General features: G+C 38.2%; 2 protein-coding genes across 6 annotated transcripts; one reads left to right on the top strand and one right to left on the bottom strand.

The window, feature by feature from the left end:
* Positions 1 to 1,901: 1,901 nt before the first annotated feature.
* LOC147871038 (uncharacterized) lies at positions 1,902 to 17,427 on the top strand. 5 transcript variants are annotated; one of them, XM_087341437.1, is made up of 10 exons: positions 1,969 to 2,043; positions 3,166 to 3,226; positions 5,178 to 5,323; positions 8,693 to 8,803; positions 9,216 to 9,314; positions 10,650 to 10,748; positions 11,225 to 11,323; positions 12,301 to 12,498; positions 14,161 to 14,256; positions 15,172 to 17,427. In XM_087341437.1, the coding sequence occupies exons 3-10, from the start codon at positions 5,297 to 5,299 to the stop codon at positions 15,382 to 15,384; spliced, it is 942 nt and encodes a 313-aa protein (XP_087197563.1). In that variant the 5' UTR covers positions 1,969 to 2,043; positions 3,166 to 3,226; positions 5,178 to 5,296; the 3' UTR covers positions 15,385 to 17,427. The 5 variants fall into 5 exon arrangements, with proteins under 5 accessions (XP_087197567.1, XP_087197563.1, XP_087197566.1 ...); XM_087341441.1 differs by lacking the exon at positions 5,178 to 5,323 and having other exon boundaries at positions 1,902 to 2,043; XM_087341440.1 differs by lacking the exons at positions 1,969 to 2,043; positions 3,166 to 3,226; positions 5,178 to 5,323 and adding an exon at positions 8,183 to 8,254 and having other exon boundaries at positions 12,301 to 12,450.
* Positions 3,223 to 8,231, bottom strand: LOC147871039 (uncharacterized). Its single transcript, XM_087341435.1, has 2 exons — positions 6,629 to 8,231; positions 3,223 to 4,588 (listed from the first exon to the last, which is right to left on the bottom strand). The coding sequence occupies exon 1, from the start codon at positions 8,229 to 8,231 to the stop codon at positions 6,645 to 6,647; it is 1,587 nt and encodes a 528-aa protein (XP_087197561.1). The 3' UTR covers positions 3,223 to 4,588; positions 6,629 to 6,644.
* Positions 17,428 to 17,610: the final 183 nt, after the last annotated feature.

Raw genomic sequence — 17,610 nt, 5'->3', positions numbered from 1 at the left:
TTAAATTATAACCTATAATAACCTTACTTAAAGCAATTAATTGTAGCACATATGAACTAAAACAAGGAAGGTTAAAAGAATCAGGCCAATTGAGGAGGGCATTTAAACACAAATTACTTACCTTACGTACATTTATGCCAGGCGCTCTCGTCTAAAACTTCTTTGCAGATTATTATTATTATTATTATTTATTATTGACTGCAAATGGGTTTATACCCGGTGGCAGTGTCCTACAATAACATACAAAACAATGAGACAGAACAGAACAATGAGATACATCAACACAATGAGACAGAACAAAACAATAAACAAAAGGACACAACAAAAACAATAAGACACAATAAACAATGAGATACATCAACACAGAGACAGAACAAAACAATAAACAAAAGGACACAACAAAACAATATGACACCCAAACAATGGGATACATCAACACAATGAGACACAACAAAACAATAAACAAAGGACACAACAAAAACAATAAGACACAATAAACAATGAGATACATCAACACAGAGACAGAACAAAACAATAAACAAAAGGACACAACAAAAACAATATGACACACAAACAATGGGATACATCAACACAATGAGACACAACAAAATAATAAACAAAGGACACAACAAAAACCATAAGACACAACATACAATGAGATACATCAACAGAGACAGAACAAAACAATAAAAAAGGACACAACAAAAACAACACATCCCACTCAAAATCAACCAACTCATAAATTACAAAACCATCCAACCTCAAGTACTTAACTTAAAAAAAAGAACTTAATACCACCTAGACATAAGACAATAACTGTAATGTATTACAAACGTCATGAACTGATGCACTCACACAACAATACAATGAGACACAACAATACAACATACCACACTCAAAATAAAACATCTGACACACAATAAAAAAACACACATCCACTAATTAATCACAATACTTAAGAGTAGAATATAAAGTCCGCTCTCAGTACATGAAAATTTTATCCCAAAGAACTACAGCCCTTCATCACTTGGAGACTAAGACACTTCACTTCACTTATCACCATTTATTCCCAACTTAATAACCCTTAGCTTGTAACTACTTTTCTGACCCTCTTTCTAAAGGTGCCTAATTTACAGGGGAAAGACTCTAGCACGCCTGGAGGTAATTGGTTCCAGCTTCTTATGGTCCTATTTACAAAGGAATATTTGCCTACATCCGTTCTTTGTTTCCTAGTCCTAATTTTCCGAGTATGATCGTCCCTGCCCAGGTAGCATGGCTTTAATAATCTATCCTCTATCATTTTCCAAGCCCGGCCCCCCGTGTATGCTTTGAAAAGGGCGCACATTCGGGCTATCAATCTACGCTGTGCCAATGTTTCCCAACCAGATTCGTTCGTGAAATTAGCAAATTTAGCCGCTCTCTTCTGCACCCGATTTAGTGCTCTTACCTGTCCTTCCCTGTAAGGGTCCCAACACACAGCTCCATATTCAAGTATCGGTCTCACTAGCGACGTATAAGCTAAACGTTTCGTATTGTTATTTCCCTTTTTTAGTATACGCATTACGAAATGGAGAGCCTTCCATGCTTTAATTAGTGTATAATTCACATGATCTGCCCAGCTCAGATCACTGCGAATAAGTATTCCTAAGTACTTAAAGCTATTTGCCTCTGGAATTAATTGATCCCCAAAAAAGTAACTCAGCTTATCCTTCACCCTAGCTCTATTGAAGCTGACTGCTTTACTTTTACCTGGATTTATCTTCATTTCATTTTCTACCGCCCATTCCCATAATCTATTCATATCTGTCTGTAACTTATCAATGTCACTACTATCCATTATTTTCCTGTATACTATACAATCATCAGCGAAAAGCCGTATATTTGAATCAATGTTTTTCCAGCAAGCAAACACCGGTCAATGATCGACGATAGAAGACGGATTACCAACCACAGATCGTATATCAATTGCGAAGTGCTCATCCTGCCATCTATGATCAATGTAGAAACAACATAATGATGCAGAGATGCCGGTAGATGAACGAGGTATTTAAACAGAATCACCAAAGATAAAACTAAGGAAAGCTGTTCGTATAGTTGTGCATAAGAAGCATTTCTCACTCTTTTGTCACAGTGTTCACATGATTGAATGCTTTGTTGGGGGGGGGGGGGCAATAGTTTTTGGGTTTCGATTACTGCATGAAACATTACCGTAAAATGTGAACTGCCATGGAGCAAATGTTTGATGGATATGGTCCCACAAGTAAAGGAATAGGACTTCTTTCAAAAATGGCTTGCACTATATTAGTTTTATAATTACAATTTCTTAGACACCTGCAATCTATGTTCCTCCCTCAGAGAGAGAGACAACGGGCAAAATTATTGTTTTGTACATATTGATCTTTAGTCTCTCAGAAATCAGACGGGAAGTCGAAATATTTCGAACTGAAAATTGTCGAGCATTTCCAGAATATGGTCGCCTCCTGATTTCCTCATGAGTATCATTCCGATTTATTATTGTTGCTCCCAAATATTTAAAATTTGTCACGCTTTTAATGGAATGGAATCAAAGAGCAGGATAAAACCACATCTTACATATTTTTCATTTACACTGACTGTGAAAATGCTCCTGTACTGTCTATAACATAATCTTGTGTCATTTTGCCTCTCATTTATCATTCTGACATCAAAATAAAACAATAAAATATGCAGGTCTGTTATTTCTCCTACCCAATTTAGGGATTCCCCTGTTGTTCCGCTCTGTTCGTTTCTTTGAGCAACAGAAATGCCTGAAGGATTTCTAAATTGACTTCCACTGATGGAACAATCTGAATGACAATAAGAAAACAATTTCATAGATACACGTCATGTAACAGATATTAATAACCAGTAAAACTATTTTACCTCTGCACCTCTTACTGCTCTTATTTCAAATAATTCATTTAACGTACATACAGGAGGCAAATTTGTTATCTTCAGATCTAATACCAGGGCTAGGAAAAATCAGTTGAAAGATTTACTATAAATGAGAAAGTAAATCAAAATGTTTCTCATTTATGGTGGCATAGAAGAGAAATTTACTGTCATGTCGGTCAATCTCATCTTAATTTCCGCTTTGAAAATTCAATTTTGTTTTCCAAAATGCAAGATTGTGGTCTGTGTTTTCAGAGGAAGTGATCCTTGCTGAGGAAAGGGCCACAGAAGAGGGAAAAAATGCACTTGATTGAAGGTGAGTTCAAAACAAATGCACGTTACATTAGTTTTGGTTTTGTAATTATGAAAAAATAAATATTGTAGATGGGTGATTTTCTTTCCAAACACTTCGCAACAACAAAAAATTGTTTGCGTATTAACAACTGCATTATTATCCTGAGTATCTTAGGTTCTCCTTACTTCCACAAATTGTATATCTTATATGTCAACAGAGCTCTTCAGCATCATAATTGTCACACTTGCTTATATGTTTTATAATCACAAAGTAACGTGCGTGTTACACCTTGTGACCGCGCGTTCTGGGTTCGAGTCCCGGTGAGGCACAAATAAAAATAAATTGGAAACAAGTAATAAAGATTTACGAGTTTCACTTGTTACGACTGTAAAGGAAAGAATTATCGCACCGTGTGACCCCCAAAATTCTTGCAGGGGGCACCCGCCGGCTAAAGGTTTTTTTTAATGGTCCACGTGAGCTAGGGCATCATTACTGCCCAAATACATCATTTTTTGTGAAAGTTAAGGGGGAAGTCCTATGACTAAAGGACAGGAAAGTTTTCTTGTGAGGACACTCTTTTCTGGAATTCAGAGGAAGCAACATCCTAAATTGTTTTGTAGCTCGATTCGGCCAGTGGATGTGAATCGTAAAAGAAATAAATTGTGCTTGCAAAAAACTACGCACTTCAGTCTCGAAGCCATTACCGAAACCTTCAGCTTATACACCTCCATGTAATATTCCCTGAGAAAAGTTCCATGCCTACATGAGCAGAAATCCCGAATTACATCACATACGACAAGGATCGACAAGACTGCAACCGAGCCGGGCAACTCCAACAGCAGACGGGAGTGGGACGGTTACAACCTGTTATACGAAACAAGCTTGATTCTTATTTTGACTGACAAATTTTAAGTTTGTCATCTTACTTAAGTATTTGGGTTTGAGTTAAAACAAATTGGACCTGTGCACATATCTAATTATCACTTTAATATCAGTTTGTTTACATTTTGAATATGTTCCTTATAAATATTGTATGACGTGATCTGAAAACCATTTCTCTTTTAATAAGACCAGTGAAAGTATACATTTGTTACGATATATTGCATTTGTTTCACCATCGACAATTATATCGAAGTTACAGAACGTTACTCCACAAGAAAATATGATGTGTTTATTTCTGGTAGTTGTTTGAAGATGATACAGAATGAAATTTGAAAGGTTTCAACAAGTCAGATCTCTACCCCTTCTGCCATGTGCCATTGGCGTCAGTTCCTTTGTTACTCCAGAAGGGTTGGTGAAGTCTCTCAGGCTTACCCTGTTATATTCTTTTGGGGGGTATTCAAAGAAATGTGTCTACAATTTCACAGTTGTCATCAGAATTTACTGAAATGAAGGAACAGATATGTAGTATTTGTGCAGACATTTGAATATGTATCCTGTCACTAGAGGTGCCCACGTATGGGAACAATTTCAAATTTTCATGTTCCAGAAATTTAAATTAAAATTAGTATTTCTCAAGAGAATGGCATAGCAGGTGCAATTGGACTTTGTTATAGAGAACTTGCCAGATGAAATGAAATGCTACCATCAGGACTTTGCTCTCTTTGTCGAATCAAAATTGAGGTTAAGTCATTATTCTTTGTTTATTGTCATTAACATGTAATTTTCAGACTTTGCTTGCAGGACTGAATTTTGAACTTTTTCTCCCAGTGATTTAAAGCTGTTTTATATTTAAGTATATCAGGTGTGACAGATCATAAGATTCTACTGCATTTCTTGTCATTAAGAGTTAAACTCTTGTTACAGTATTGTAGTTTATTTATTAACTAAAATCTAAATTGCATTATAATAATTAAATCAATTTGAATTTTGGTTGATCTGAATACAGTATACGCTTACAGACACAAATTAGTGATCCGTAAACGTGGATTTAATCGTGTTTGTTCATTTTATAAATTTATACTTATCGCAGGTGCTGGGAACTCTTTGGTCACGAAATAGATATGACGAGTGAGTTTATTAAGAAATCGCTTGCAATGTCCGAGCGGAATGAGTATGGGATCCATGACTTACTTTTATACTACCTAAAACATGAGCTGTCAGATGAAGACAACGAAGGTTTGTAATTACACAGGCAATTTTACACGCGTATTCTTAAATCTACTGAATTTGAATCGCCGTGAATATGAGGAATAGACACATTGAAGGTAGGATTCAGCTCCACACGTAGCAGATGGATTTTAAGGGGAAAAAAAAATATAACTGGATTTAAGTTCTGCATGCTACCCTATAATTCCAGGCATTTACTTAAGACTACAGACACATTTGTTTATTCCTACCCATCAATTTCACACACAGAATCAACATAATTCGCTGGGACGATACGCTACAGACTTGTTTATAATTAATAATCTTCATTGATAGAAAGGGGATCTGGGGGTAGCTGAGTCAGTATAGACTTGATCCCCAACATGGACAAAGGGTTTTTCCTCCTCCGAGGGCTGCCTGCCCCTATCTAGTGTCGAGGTTAACGCCAAGTGCCTACATGGTGTGTAGTGGGGCATAAGAATGATAATAATACAAAAATAAAAGTTGCTTATTTAAACATGGACTTTCATGGTTTTTCTCCAAATTTTCTTTTTACTATCGATAATTATTTTCATAACTCATTCAATTAAATCAGTCGAAGCGGTATAATTTTTAGATAATATTTCCATAAAGACTAATTAATTACAGAATGTATTCTGGCCAGAGAACAATAATTTTGATTTGTTCATTAAATTTCTTCTATTCTACCTGAGCATTTGTGGGTATCTAAGGTTATGTTTGTCCCTAAAGTTTGGGACTGAAAAATGTAGTCCGACTGATATTACGCAGTGATGAGCCTGGCCACTATTAAAAAAATTGTTGCCTGCTCGCAGTAAGTCGAGAAAAGTTTGTAATAAATTCTGTGAAATATAAATTGTTTCGCACTAAGATATATTTCATATTCATGTAAGCAGTTTGATATACTTGATTACTTTTTATACTTGGATGAAGTATTTTAGATTATTTCTCTTATCACGGAAGCGTACCGTGCTTATTTTAAAGTGTTAATTATTTTAGTGAAATATATTAAGTTGTCAACACTCCTTAATGGAAATTGGAAAAGCGATGATTATAATAACAGAATTAAAATCCCTATGTAGACGACAGTATGATTGTTTATTGCACAGCTCGGATCATTGTAAACCCTCTCGGCTCTTGTATTCTTCCCTTTTCATTTGTATTTTAAGTTATTAGTCGTTCGCTCAGACATGAGCTGTGGATATGCACGTAAGGGAGGGTACTGACGCTGTCTCCTAGTGATAGTGGGGAACGGAGGAGAACACCTTTCTCTGTACTACTGAACACAAAAACATCAATGCAGACTGAATTACTTACAGCGGCTGAAGATATTTTACAAAGCTTCTATTCCACATAATTCCCCATCATCTTCTTCCTCCCTCTCCTCTCCCTCACTACTGCTACAACTGTTGGTATCACTGCCATCTTGTAAATTAACTGTAATTTGTTCCGAAATGTCGTCAAGAACAGGTTCCAACCGCAAGTAATTCTGTTCGCACTGACGGGATTTGTTGCACCTCGAGGTCCATTCTTCCTTTGTGATGCTACTAAACTTTTCCTCAGCTAGTTTCATAGCATCATCTAGACGGAAACTGACATTCTTTCTGGCGACATATTCTTTGACCAATCCCCATATCAGTTCAATCGGATTCAGATCTGGATGATATGGCGGCAAGCGAAGGGCAGAGTGGCCATGTTCAGACAGTAGAGCGTCAATTTTGAATGTTTTGAATCGTGGCTTACGCAGTTTAATTAGAGAATACAATTCGGGCTTACACATTCCGTCACTGAAAGGAATGCTACGATCTGAAAGCCAGTCGATCATAGCACTTTTTCGAGATGAAGAAGTTGGAGCCGGATTAAGTTGTACGTTATGGTAAGCTGCATTGTCCACTACCAATACCGAATTTGGTGGAAGGTTTGGAATTAACTTCGTTTTGAGCCATCTTTCATAGTTGTCAAAATTCATATCATGATGATAATCTCCAGATTTTGTCCCCGATTTAAACATTAACAAAGCATTTGGAATGAAGCCATTTTCATTGCCAGCGTGTACGATGATGACTCGCTGTCCTTTGGAGACGGGTGCAAGTAGACCTGCATTTGTACCATCACCCCAGGCATGTCCTTTCGTGTGTGAGGAGTGAATGTACGTTTCGTCCATGTAGATAATAGGTCGCCCCTCATTTCTGTAATGACTTATATTTCTCAAATAAGACAGTCTTGCTGCACGAATATCATCCTTTTCGATGAGAACTTTCCTATTACTTTCCGATTTCCTCCACCTGAAGCCTAAATTTTTAATTATTTTCCAAAGAGCCCACTTCCCGCCACTGAAGTTTATCTTTTTCTTAATTACTGCCAACAACGATTTTAAAGTAGGACGCTCGCCTTGTGTAGTGTGAAATTCGTTAATCGTTCTTCGAATTACGCAATTGTCAAAATCATCTACATCTGTTTTAATTTTCCTTCTTGGCCGTTTCTTGTGAGGTGTGCTGAATTCTTTTCCCACTCGTTTATTATGTTCGTACTCTTTCAGAATGCGTTTCAGAGTACTTATGGACACACCAGTAGCTTCAGAAACACGATTTTGTATTTGATTAACGTTAATCACATTGCCGCTGTCCGCTTCTTTCTTCATAAAACTGTAAACACTTATCACCATTTCTCTACTATGGCTGTGTATTACTTTACGTCCCCCTATTTTCTTTACACCTCTGCCCACGCTTTGCATTCTGTTCGTGCTGAGTAGAAACAGCGATGAATATGAAATGCCTATTAAAAATGGGTCAATGTTTTTGAAATGGAATTTACCACACGAAGTGAACTCGGTCGCTTCTGCCTTGTAACTGAGCTCTGAGTTCACCCCATCCACTGTTCGGGGTGGAAATGCACTGCACATCTCAAGGCCATAGCTCATGTCCCAGCAAACAGCCTATACATGTGTGTATCCCCTTTGATTATGATTTTGTTTTCATTGAAGAACTCGCAATCTGGTCGAAAACATTTCTTTGCCTCATTGCGAACTGTCCGTCCAGAAAAGCCATTCCTCTTTGTTTCACTGACGTCATCTTGTTTTACGTTTTACGGCGTCTGTGCACAAATTTCACTCTGAAGGCCTTGCCTTACTTTTCTTATATTTTTTTTCTTCAAAAAACGGGACTTGGGTTGTCTTCGTTGCAGACTGAATCAGTACAAAATCGCGTATTAAAATGTCCTGTGTTTCGCTTGTTCCAAGTGCCTTGCTGTGTTTCGTTAACTGATCGGGAATTTCAGTGACATTTAGCACCAGGGATTGAACGGGAAATGCAAGTAGACCGAAAATACGTGTAACATATTGACCAGTCGAGCGACTTTCATCTTCATGCGATTCTTTTGCAGAAGGAGACGCCGTCCGACGTGCAGCTTCACCTGGCGGCTATCCAGGGTGACGTACAGCTCTTGGGGCGCGTTCTGGACAGCGGCAAGGTGCACGTCGACAGCAGGGACAAGGTACGTATCGCTGTGCCAGGCGCGTCGCGTCGTACGTGCGAGTAGGATCAGAAAATGCCTTGCTATTTTCCAGTAGCTGATGAGCCTGTGTTGGCTCAAGCCCTCTGATGTTGTCTGAATTAAACTCGTTCATGTGCGTCACTGATCGCGAAGGTCGTAGTCCACACAACACCAGTTAAATTCTGGTCTGTGTCAAGGTCGCAGATCGCACAACAGAAGAACGGTCTAATTCTCTATTACGACGTAGAAATGTCTATTATAGTAAGGGCACGTGAACTGTGCTTGGTGCATTCGGTGGAAATGAACAAATGAAGGCAAAGGAAAGAGAATTAATTGTGGCTGAGCGCCACCTAATGAGTAAGTTTAGGAGGAATGGAGGTTGTAGCTACGCTTGGTGTGTGTTTTTACTCAGGATGGCATGACGCCCCTCATCCTCGCAGCTGCCAGTGGCCATGTGGACTGTGTGGTGGAACTGCTGGATCAGGGGGCTGACCCCAAGGCCAGGAGAGTAGTAAGTACCATAAAGGACCTGACTTGTGAATTGTCGGGTGGAATGTGACCATTCTTTTCTGCTGACCCCAAAGGTGTCCATTCTGCTGCAAGGATTTAGAGGACCTCTACAACAGAAGCAGAGCTAAGACTTGTTTTGGCCTGAGCATCAAGTCACTTGTGGACACACATGAATTTCTAAAATAATTTAAGTTCTGTTGGAAAGTTTTTTAAGTCGATGCAATTCAATATTCAGTGAAAATTTAAATATCGCACTGTATGTATGGTGACAATGTGCAGTGACCATGCATTAAGTAAAGAGTCCATTGATCTGAAAGAGCTGGAACTGTTTCAGAGAGTTATCATGTGCAAGATTTATCTCAGGGAGGTTATACATTTAATTATAAGAGGATGAAAGAAAATGTAATTGTGCATTTAGGTTGACAGTCTATCTGCACAACTATTCTTGATTATAGTTTCAATGCTTTTTAAGAATCCACCAGATGTTTCGACCTTAGTTTGTCATCTTCACTCGGTTCTCTTTACGTGTTGGAAATTAATCGGTTTGACTACACATTTTCTGTTGTTGACTTCGTCATGTATTGGACTGGGTCTTAGGAAGCTTATGTCTTTTAGTAAAGTGGAATCTGTAGGTGTGGTTACCAGTGTTAAAGTTGTAGCTATATAATGTTGGATGTTCTAAAACTAATATTGATTCCTTTGTTTTATTAAGAGTTTTGTGATTTTTCTGGTCTGCTGTCCCATATAAGTAAATGTAGCTCATTTTTAGGCCTGTATGTTACCATCCTACGTAACCCCCCCAACCACCTAGCTCTTCCCCTCAACATCAACCAACCTCTTCAGTTAAGCCAAGTTTTCCACCGGTAACTACGCCCGCATAGTCCGCTCTTCTAAAAGAGGCAAGCTGTTTAAGACATACTCCATCACCTGGCGAAGTTAACAACAGAATAAATTAGCAGTAAAATCTAATAATTTTGAACACTTAAAGAGAACCACCTGAAGATGACCAGTGAAGGTAGAAGCATGCAGTGGATTCTAAGTAAACATTGAAACTATAATCATGAATCGTTGTGTAGACAAATTGTCAATCTGACGTTCAATACGCAATACGATGCATCCCCGAAACCTCGTGATTATGCCACTGCAAGATTTCTGTCGCCAATACATGAATAATAAAGATAATAAAGTGCACGAGGAACCTTTATGTTCCGAAATAGAACTTTTCAAAGAATTATCAATTGCCCTTTGGAGTTAGTGAATACATGCAAATTGTGAGACTACTGCTTTAGACATTGGGGTTCGATGCAGCTGCCTGAAGGCGTTTTGTTGTGCTCAGACAGGTACCACTGCACTGTTCTTTGCTGCTCAGGGTGGCTTCCTTGACATTGTTCAAATCCTGCTGGACAGAGGTGCGCCTGTGGATTCATCAAGTATGGTGAGTGCAGACGTAAAAAATAACCTTAATTTGAAATTCTGAAACTTGCTACACATCTCCATGCAGTATAGAACACTGTATTTACCTTTGTAGACTCTGTGATCCTCTCGCATTGTGCTTAGGCACAGGGATACATTTTCTTTTTTACTTTTTACAACAGCCATGTCACCTTCCAAGCTCTTTTCAGTACTATATAACGTTTGCAGCTGAGACAGTGTCATTAAATCAATTCAGAATCAAAGTCCCTTTTCTGCCTTACAAGTGGCTAGTTTCTTGGAGATTCCTACAGAATTATGTATGCACTTTTTTAAATTTATTCCAGTCTTTCCCTCAACCACTTACATTAAACTAACCCTATGACATAATTCTATGATTTTATGCTAATATATTCAGTCCCCACTTAATTTTATGTGTGCCCAAGTACTTCCGTCAGCACTCGGTTTTCATATCACTTCAAGAGGTTTATCTGTGCGCAGGACGGCGGAACTCCGCTGTTTGTGGCCTGCCAGTGTGGTCACATGGACGTGGTCAAGGAGCTTGTCGCTCGAGGAGCGAAAGTCAACAGTCACATGAAGGTACATGTTTCCAGCCCTTGCGCTGTTTGTGCAGATAATTATCTGTATCACCTGCCTAAAAAAACATATATGAACAGGTCCCAGTCCGAGAAAAGGATGGAAGGATCCTGTTCATAATATGTCGCCAACCTCCTGTAAAGGAGACGGTGTAATAAAGAAGAAGTCAGAATTTGGGTATCAGTGCAATGTTTTGTTCCTTCACATACACTGTACTTATTTGAGGTAAAAAGTAGTTTGTAAGATCCTAGAGTTCTTTGTTTCTGCTGCAGAATACTCCTCAACAGAAAACTGTCCTATACATAAGACTTGAAAGGGCTAAAATGAAATAAATTTGGTTGAGTGTGTAAACACATCAGTATGTGGGGTTATTTGCCCCTGTCAAACAGCCACAAATGTGTGTTGATCTTCCAAAAGTAAAAATTAATTCCACATTTGACAGTCAAAAAATAATTTGATACTGCCTATCAAAATATAACTTGACTAATAGAGGCGCAGTTAAAACCTAGTCATAGTCTGCGTAAATGTAATTGTAGGAAGGGCCATAGACTGCATGGTCATAAGCTAACTTTTTTACTACGCTCATCTAATTTCTTAGCAGACATTGACTTTTAAAAGTCAGGCTGTTTTTTAAGCATGTCACTGGTATACCTAGATGGTGTACAGTAGACGTGGCACACATTGCATCATGTAAAATGGCTTTGTGATCACCATGTTGGGTTCTAATCCATAAAAACAATTTTAGTGTACTCTAGAATGATGACCGTATCTTCGGTCCATGGCCTCCTCAATTCTCCTCTTCCATTCGGTCCTCTGTTAGGTCTGTCTGTCCGAGGCTTTGATTGAGGTTTCGATTTTGAGATTTGTAATTTTATAAAACCCACATGTTAGGTTGGAATTCAAAATGAAAGTAGCTGTTAGGGAAGGTGCTACAAGACGATGCCGCTGTGATGATAAGAATGCTGTGTGTGTGCAAACAGGATCGTGCCACCCCATTGTTCATTGCATCGCAGAATGGCCATTTCAAAATACTTTTGTTGCTGCTGGCCCACGGAGCAGTTCCAGACTCAAGGCGCACGGATGGTGCCACTCCACTGTGGATTGCAGCGCAGATGGGACATGATCATGTGGTGAGGCAACTGCTCAAGGTTGGCGCTAGTGTTGATGCTTATCGCTATGTAAGTTTTTTGTAATTAAATTTAAGTTTTTGGTGCAGATGTTGAATGGCCCGCCAGATGCCAGTGCGATGATCTGACGGTGACAAACTATTGAACTAACAACAACGTGTTGTCGTGTCTCGTTAACCGCTGACCATGAATCGGTCTATTTAAGGGCAGGATGAGAATATGTAAGAACCTCTAGCGTCCTTGCTCTTTAAGAACATCGTTTTTAAGTTTCACTTTTGGATTTCAATAACATGACTTTGTTACCTTATATTTTAATATAATTAAATGAACAGAGCATACATTGACATTTTGATATGAGGTGGAATGCAGAGAAGCGTTTAGCAGAATTTAAATCCGTAAATGATCCATCACCATCTTCAACAGCCTGTATCTCTGTTTTTGTCCGGGACCATTAAGGGGAAGATGGTGGCCAGTCCGTACACTTAAAAATAGTAATTTGTTTTATTTCCACAGAATTAGAAATATGATGTGTTAAAGAAAGTTGTTTCTTTAGTCTTTTATATCTTTGGCGTTATTCTCACATTTGTGTGTTATGATAATGAAGTCACTCCAAAGAAAATATGCAAATTTCAATCTACTGATTTAGTTTAATTTGGTGATGCTGTTCAGAAGTTAATTTTCATACGAATTGAAGGATCTTGAAATGACTTTTCAAAAGTTGTGTTTATTCTTAATCTGGGCTTTTCGTGAAACAAACTGTACTGGAATAATGAAAGTGCTTCTTTATTGCAACAGTATTAGGAATGTGTGTTTGTGTGTTTTTCCATTGAAGAATCTTCTATTAATCTGTACAGTACCAGGTTTTAAAATCCCTTTATCCCTTTTTGGCCTAACATAAATCCCAGTTGCACTATGCAGTGCATGTTATTTAATAAAACATATCTTTCTTAAGAACCCACTTAGAGCAATGAAATAAATTAGACATAGTTCAGGAGAATTTATGTCACCACTGGAAACCATTGCTCGAGCAATTATTCTGCAAGATTTCTTTCATTGTGAAGGAATATCACTGTATTTATATTTTCAGCTATCATTGGATTCTTATTTTGAAACATATTTTGATATTATTAATGTGTTTACCTTAAAATCTGAATGCATTGTGTAAACGTTTCTCTTCCCTCACAAGCAACTGGAGATATCTTTGTTCCTGCCATACATGCTCACAAAGATAGGTTAGACCAATTTTTCTCCCCCATACTGCCGTCTGCCATTTGAGGGTAAGTTTCTCTTGGTCCAGTTTCCGACACATAGAAACCCACAGTAAAGCAACACTGCCATTGCTTTGTGTTCCATGTGCTTTTGCTCCAGATGGGACAACTGGGATAATTTTGGATTTGGATTTTATTTCCTCTCATTGTATTCCCCTTCCATTTACGTCCCTATCTTCTGCTGCAAGGAAAAGTTGAACACTTTCTCTGATGCACAGATTTGAAGGGCTATAACTCGGATAGGAAGCATTTCTGGACCAATGTCTATATGACCTTCATTCATCCTTAGAATTAATGGAACAGGCTCCCAAAGTTTGGCCATATATTTCAGGACCATTCTGTATTTGCCTCCTCATGTCTCTTATTTGAAATATTTTAAATGTTTATACCTACATTTGAAACAGAGCTTTGCTCTGACATGTGGATATCTGCATGTGCTTTGCAGGATGGTGCCACAGCACTGTTCAAAGCCTCACACAAAGGACACTCCAGTGTTGTAGAAGAATTACTGAAGTACCAGCCATCTCTTGGACTTCTGCCTGTAAGTAGCAAAATAAACGTTGCTGAGGTTACGTGCACACAAAACATGTATATTAATAAGATATAACATCGGTGCTGTAGATTTGTATTCAGGAGGCATATGATTTCAATTTCAGTTGGACTGTCGGCTGTCCTATTGTTTTCATAATTTTCCTCAGTCTCTACAGGTGAAGATTGGGTATACACCTTCGCATAGGACATAATAATCTTTTTCCAAATCTTTACCAGTTATCATACATGATAATCGTTTTTTCATCTCATTTGGCATTATGTAGCTTGTGCATTGAAATAATGTCATTAAATTATTCATTAGTTATTCATTTCTTCTTCTTCTTCTTCTTCTTCTTCTTGGAACTACAGTTCAAAGTTGAACCTTGGCCTCTTCAATCTTTCACCCGAGGCTTAGCTTGAAGTTTCGAAACAAATCTTTGTTTTACGGATTGAGGTTGTCAGCCTCGCGTCCAACCCTCAACAATCCTGAGGGAGTGATGTTTTTCTGTCGGGGTTGTCTCCCTTAGCTGGCCGGTCCCAACTTGGACATGCACGCATTGGACTTTGTAGGAATGAATGGCATTTCCTAAGTTTTTAATGGTACATATCTGCCAGCAGGATATGTACCCTTGAGACAACATACTACCCCTTTGGCTATTCATTTAATGACCTCAATTCTTTGCTTATTTCTAGACTATGTAAACTTCTTGAGTTAGAGGGGGAACAGTTTAATTGTCACCTGCCCTTCTGTCGAGTACTGAATTGCACACAGACTGCATGAGGTCCATAAACCTGACTTCATGTGGTCCTGTTGCAAACAAGTTTTAATTCTGTGATAAACCGCCTGTAACCGAACCCTTACGATCACCAGAGATATTTGTTGTAAGAAGACAAACGCACTAAAATGTCACTTACTTTGTATCAGAATGGGGAAAGTGCTCTGCATGCAGCGGCCCTGTTTGGCCATGTTCCGATAGTGAAACGGCTGATATCTGCTGGAGCAGACCTGATGCTAAGAAATCAAGATGGAGTCACGCCGATGCAAGTTGCCCAAGAAGCCAAGCAGTATGCAGTTGTTGAGTACCTGTCCAGCTTATTGGTGGAACGAGTTAATGGGACACCCCATAAACCATCGTAGTTGGGTCTGACGTTGTGCTAAAGGTGGTGGGAATTCTTAAGTTAACAACATTCAGAATGCAAAATGCCAATATGAAGTCAGTAATGACCATTCATAGAATCGGTGTATGTTGTACTGACAAAGCTGCCACACTTCATATGGGAAAAACTGAATTACCAAACCACAGAATCAGAGACATTAGCATGTACGATGAGGCAATTAATTAGTGTCCAGTGAAATTAAGTTGGTCACAGTGATCGCACCGTCTGAGGCGTGGGCCTCGTGCTCTTGGACACTGGGATTTGTGGGTTCAAATCACACTCAAGGCACGGATGTTTGTCAGTGTCTTTCTGTGTTGTGATGTCCTGTGTGCAGGTAAAGGCCTTGTGACAGGCCGATCGCTTGTCCAAGGAGTCCTAGCAAATGTCTAACTCAGTGGTCCCCAACGCGGTGCCCCCGGGCACCATGGCTCCCACCAAGGGTTTTTTGGGTGCCCGCATTGCTACGGAAAGAGGTTATACTGAATAATGAAGGCCGTTCAACCATGAACATCATAAAATCAAAGCACAGATCTCGACTTACTGACGCCAATCTTGATGATTGTTTGTGAGTAGCAACATCATCCTACACTCCCAAATTTGAAAAACTGGCCAATCAAATGCAGCGCCAAACATCACACTAACTTCCCACTTGAGTAATAATAATAATAATTGTACTTATAAAAGTACGTATTTTTGTTTGCATGGTTTCTTGTATCATTAAACGTGTTGTTTTGTGTATTATTTGGTGTCCATATCTTATTTGTCCAGAGAAAGGAAAATTTGGCTTTGTTAATTGGTTGGTGCCCGCCACGATCTCATAAACTCTCAAATGTGCCCTTAGGCACAAAAAGGTTGGGAACCACTGGTCTAACTGATTACTGAAACCTTTTAAAAATAGAGGCCTTATGCCTCACATAGGAGTGAAAAGGGGAAAAAGAAGAAATTAATTAAAGTTGGAATGAGAGGATGGACTAATGCAATGTGAACACAACACAGCATGAGAAGGGAATTTTGCTTACCAAGTAATGTCATGGATAAACACCAGTTCTTCAAAGTGATGCAGGAGGAGTCTGGCAGTCTTTGTGTGTTGGTTAATTTGGAAAAGTCAGTGAGTCATGTTAGTTTGAAAGAAATATAAAGATATTTAATAAATAAAGGGTTTCCATGATAAAATTCACACTAATTTCAATGTGAAGTTGAAATGATGCTTGATTTAAAAATGAAATATGTTACAAAAACAGAAACTGTTTTGAGTGCCTGACTTCAGTGCACTACAGTTTTATCATGAAGTGTATATTTAGTAGGTGGACCAGGGACATTACAAGAACTCTTTGGGCCACCGGCATACTTGGAAAAGTGTTTTGTGTACTTGCCATTTTAATATAATATGCAAATGCAATATCAGAAAATGAATCTCATTTAAAATACTGTTACAATGTACTATGATGGATATATTTTGAAATACAAGTATAGATAATTTATTAATAAAGTGATCATTATTTATGTACATATTATGATAATACCATTGCTTTTAACAGAGCACAGGTCGCATATGTTGTCTCAGACTGTACAAATTCTATAATCATGTATATTGTGATTGTCATCTTGATTAGCAACACCAGTTTATTTCATTAAAATTATGGATTTATAAATATTAAGGACAGCAGTGTGGAAACAAAATGCAAAATATACAGTTTATAAAACTGAGGTTAGGTCAAATCTCATGGGGCCACATCGTTGGAAATTACAAAGGTAATGTGTCATACCACCACATTTTAAATGGAACCGGTAGTATCAATACCCCTATAAAGGCATTAAATAGCTGTTTTTTCTTTCTTTCACATTTTGACCTGAAATAATTATGAATGATATCATTAAAATCAATATTTTCAAAAATGTGATTTTCAGTTTACAAATCTTGTACATGTGCACAAATCTTGTAGAATTATTATATTAGTCTGTGGTTTTGGGGTAAATGCAGATGATTCATAAACAACAGAAAATAAATGAGGAAGTTTACGTATATGCTGTGTTTGTTTATAATGTCATTTCAAGTGTAGAATCTAAATTTTTGTGGCTTTCATGGTAACTTCTATTCAGTTTATTTGATATCTGGACAAGCAACCTATTTTGTGCTTTGATTTTCATTCCATGAGGTTCAACACAGGACATTTTTCATTGAAGTTTACCCAATCGTAACGGTTCA

Source organism: Zootermopsis nevadensis, unplaced genomic scaffold (genome assembly GCF_977971745.1).
Source record: "Zootermopsis nevadensis isolate Lab colony 2312 unplaced genomic scaffold, Znev_1.0 Znev_ptg000074l, whole genome shotgun sequence".
Classification (NCBI taxonomy): Eukaryota; Metazoa; Arthropoda; class Insecta; order Blattodea; family Termopsidae; genus Zootermopsis; species Zootermopsis nevadensis.
This window is presented reverse-complemented; position numbering and strand designations above follow the sequence as displayed.